This window comes from Aptenodytes forsteri, unplaced genomic scaffold (assembly GCF_000699145.1).
Source record: "Aptenodytes forsteri isolate BGI_AS27 unplaced genomic scaffold, ASM69914v1 Scaffold96, whole genome shotgun sequence".
Classification (NCBI taxonomy): Eukaryota; Metazoa; Chordata; class Aves; order Sphenisciformes; family Spheniscidae; genus Aptenodytes; species Aptenodytes forsteri.
Window position 1 is genome coordinate 2,703,193 of NW_008795029.1, and position 4,303 is coordinate 2,707,495.

A 4,303-nucleotide genomic window follows, 5' to 3' on the forward strand; every position below is an offset into this window, starting at 1 on the left:
TCCCCCCGGCGCCCGGTGCGGAGGCTGAGCTGCCGCCGGGCCTGGCACACCCGCGGGAGAGGACACGCGGGGCCCCAGGGAGGCCCGGGCGTCCTGAGGCAATGCGGCGGGGACCAGGCCTGGGCCCCCACTGCGAGGCCTGCGATGCGTGCCAGCCCTGGCCAAAAATGTCCTCCAAAGTCCTGAAAATGGCAATAGAAAATTCCCGTTCTGCAACAGCTTTCCACTTTTGGAAAACGTCCTCTCACCCTTCCCTCAAAAACCCGGGGAGATCAGGCTCACTCATTCCTCCCCAGAGAAGAACAAGCTAAGTACAGCCATGGGGTGCCTGCACTTGCTGTAATTCCCTGCCTTGGGGAGCCAAGGCACGTCAGTAACTTTTCCACACAAAGTGGTTACGAATCACTGCAGATCTGGAAAAATGTGTGAAGATCCCCGACCCCCATCCTCCCTGCACCGCCCCACCTTGCGGCTGGTCGGCCCCGCCACCTGCGGAGGTCTTGGCCTCCGGCCAGCCGGGCAGAGCTGGGTGCTGGGTGCTCCCGGTGACCCGCTCCTCAGGCTTGTCACCCCGTAACGCAGACACTGACTTTCCAAGATATCTGTCTTCCATTTCTTTTATTCAGTAAATTCATGCTGGGTCCGGCCCAAAATACATAATTCGGGAATAATTATTCTCCCTGTGCTGCTGGAGCTCTCTCTTTAACCCACCTCTGCTCTGTCCCGTGAAAGGTGCTTTGAAACGCTGCAGCAGCCAGGTGGGCTTGGTGCACCGCTGGCTGTAAACAAATACATTCCTGCTGTGCAACACACTTCTTTCTAGCAGCCCCTGTCGACTTCATTATCTCTGTGTAGCCACGATTTTGTGTGTGTGCCTTCTACAGACACATACATGCAGGCCTTTCATTATGGGAACGTTACAGGTGTAAAAGATGGCTCATCACTAGCATTACTGGTAGAAACGAATCATGATGGCAAGCCAAGAACTGAAATTCATTGAGGACGTGTTCTTTTGTTACTTGGAATATTGTAGTAGGACCGTCATAGTCTTACCGCTCCCATTGTAACTCTTCAAATCCTAGTGGTGCTTTCTTTAGACTCTTTTGAGAAGTAAAGTGGAACCCCAAATTAATAAAGCTATCAGAACTTTATCCCATGTGGATAATGGGGGGTTGTAGTCTGCCTCTCTAGTAGTTCTGAAGGAAAGACTTCAAAGATGATGTGACTTTCTTGGTACCGAGCAGCAGAAGAATCTTTGTTCCATTCTCCATCTGAAGCAAATGCAGTCGTTGTCCTACAAAGAGCCAGTGACTCACTGCTGCTGACGGTCACTTCAGATTTAGATTCCATCACGGAAGGTGTTACTCTATCAAGCAGCAAATATGGTTGCTCACATGGGAGAAAAAAATCATGGCGATACTATCACAAAGTGGTGTTGCTTTATAGAATCTTTAAATTCCAAGGGACTCCAGTCACTCACAAATATCCTGTTACTGCTTTTAAGTGGATATTACTAATTCTTTCTAGTCATGCTGGCTGTTTTACCTATGGCAATTGTGTCACAGTTCTGAAATCAGAACACATTACGGAGCAGCACAATAAGAACATGCCATTAAAATGGGCTCGCTCGTGTGTGCCTGCAAGCAAAAGTACAATTTTTAGTAATCTAAGCTTTTCAACTTCAGCAAAACCACATCCTATGTTATGCTTCTGAAGTACTGTAATAGCTGACCATTCTGTTACATTACTGGGAATGTATTCTTTCATTTCTAGTCTCCTTTTCCTAAGGAAGTGAGGGCTATGCAGTTATTCTGTGTGTCAGTGCCTCCTCATAACCGTTGGATTTCTTCACCAACTTTACACAAATTTAGTAGAGGGATAGATTTCTTAAGGATGTTAACTTAATAAAAATTTCATGGAATTCAGTGGCTGAGAGTACTAAGGTCCAAGTTAATGCCCCCTTGAAAAGAAAGGTAAGGAGAACTTAGTTCTCCCTATTGTGTTTGCTGTTAGCAAACCAGCTGATTGGTATGCACACCCTGGACAGCGAGGTATATACGCCCAGCTCTGAACCAGCTACAGTACCAGCTGCTTCTTGCCTGGCCTGACAGGTGGATGATGCAGGAACTGAAGGTGTAAGGGACAGAGGGCTCTGGAAATAATGTGGAAAGTGGTCAGAAAGAGGCAGGAGGGATGCAAATTGCTGGGAAAGGGAGGAAACTAAGCTTCATTAGTTCTACTGCTCACAGATCTGCTTCCTTTTTTCTTAATGAAAAGAATTAATCCTGCAATCCTGTTTAGAAATGCTAATTCTGGTAAGTCAGGTTGCTAGCATATGCAAGTTATTGTGGTTTTACCAACTCCAGTACAGCTATGATCGCTTAAATCAGCTTAAGATGTCCCCCAGCATTTTTATGGACATAAAGAATCATATCTTAATTTATTTCATTTTTGAAAAGCGAGAAAGAAAAAACATAAACTATTATTTCTTACTGTATAGCTATAAGCTTAGTTCACCTTGCTGCTTGGCCTCTGAGCATTGGACAATAAAAAAAAAGTAATTGTCGTTCAGATTTTTCACAGTACAGAAAATCCATCAGTTAGCATAGTTAAATGCATGCTTTTAAAAGTATGACAGTGACTTACAAGGAATTCAGTTTATCCATAGAAGCTTAAAAAGACTTGCATTCAGAGCTGCTACATAAAGAACATACTTCTGATAGTAAATAGCTTTATAACAGAAGAACATACAATGAGATCCAGCAGGAGATGGAAGCTGAAGCTTGCCAAAATAAGGCTAGAAAAAATTATGGTTTTAATTCAATAAGGATATTCAATCACTAGAAAGATATGTTTAAGGGCACGGCACTTTCTCCGTATCTGAAACATTTTAAGTCAGCCTTCTGTTACAGGCCTAGTGACCAGATACAAACCGACACAGAAGCTACTGAGTTGTGTGTATGTTGTGCACAAGATCAGACTGGAGGGCATCGTAGTCCCTTTCGGTCTTAAGCTTTCTAAACCTAAGCAATAATGCTAAGAAAAGATTCTTACCCTTATAAAAAACCCAAGGGCTAATGGCTCTGGTTTTCTTAACTCCTTAATGGTTATGTCTACAGGGCACAATACCTTAGATAGCTCTAGCTGTTGGTGGGACACACCAAAATCAGTAAAGCATCATGCTGACACCTCCAGCATTCGCTGTGCCAGATAGACATTTTTTCGTGTCACATAACCAATGTCAAGAAATATAGTGGCTGGAGACAGTGGAGGATACTGTCTGTGCCTTACTTAGCATATGGCAGCCCTGGAGGAGCAGCAGCTGGGTCTCTGCTGGCTCCAGCACCATTTGGCTTCTGTACCTAAGCATGTATTTTCCACACAGGCAACCCTATAATGGCCTGGAGCCCTGCTATGCCGAGCCTGCAGTATCAAAAGGTTATTAAAGGTGCCCACAGATCTAACTTTTGAAAGGCCATATGTTTTAGGATGAGGTGTTGTGACTTGATTTCAGATAGATGTTTTCCCTGTGCACAAGTAGGGCTCAGATGAAGAGGGAGTTTGATCCAAACAGTTTAACCCTCCTGAGTGTGTTAGTTCCACATTGCAGCCTACTTCTTGTAACTTTCACAATATTACTACCACCTCTCTGTTTTCAAAACTGTTGAAAGAAGCTGTTCTTCTGTTGATTGAGGAGCCTGAAGTGTGTTCCACAATGCCATATACCTACAGAAAGTCCATTGAATTGACATGTATATCAAAAAAGAAACCTGTATTTTGAAATAGTTGAGATGCCAGAAACTATGATTTAAGCTATATAAGGGCAAAATTAAGGACATTTTCTTTTTTTATTTTGGGTTTTTTTTCAGTATTTGCAGTAAAACAAAAATTTTAGAAGAATAATACTAGCTATCCCATAAACTGGAAGTAGTACTAATGTTTTGCTTCTCAGAACAGTTGTCTTTCTTCTGGTGGTGCCTCCAGTATCTGATAAGTTTCATTTTTATCAGTCCAGTACTTCTTAGCCATAAACAGAATTCCTTTCCAACATGAAGATATACAGACACGCACACGTTGAAGCCCACTCAATATTAAATGTTATTGATTACACAGGGGTGGACAGCATTATATATCTTTCCAATGAATAGTATAACTGCAGCCAGCAAACAGGCATTCCAACGAGCTCCGTAAAACTACCTGACATCTTCTAAGTTCCTGTGCTGCCCGTAGTATCACAGTCATGTTACGTATATGGAGCTGCAGTAAAGAAATCACATCAAATCATCTTCTATCAGAACGTGAT

The 4,303-nt window shown here is 43.3% G+C and overlaps 1 protein-coding gene across 1 annotated transcript in view; it reads right to left on the reverse strand.

Annotated features, from left to right (window-relative positions):
* Positions 1 to 613, reverse strand: part of TUBGCP3 (tubulin gamma complex associated protein 3) — a 70,478-nt gene extending 69,865 nt beyond the window's left edge. Inside the window, exon 1 of the mRNA XM_009276142.1 lies at positions 466 to 613. Within this exon, the coding sequence (XP_009274417.1) occupies positions 466 to 613 (148 nt within the window). The remainder of the gene's footprint in view (positions 1 to 465) is intronic.
* Between the last annotated feature and the right edge of the window lie 3,690 nt (positions 614 to 4,303).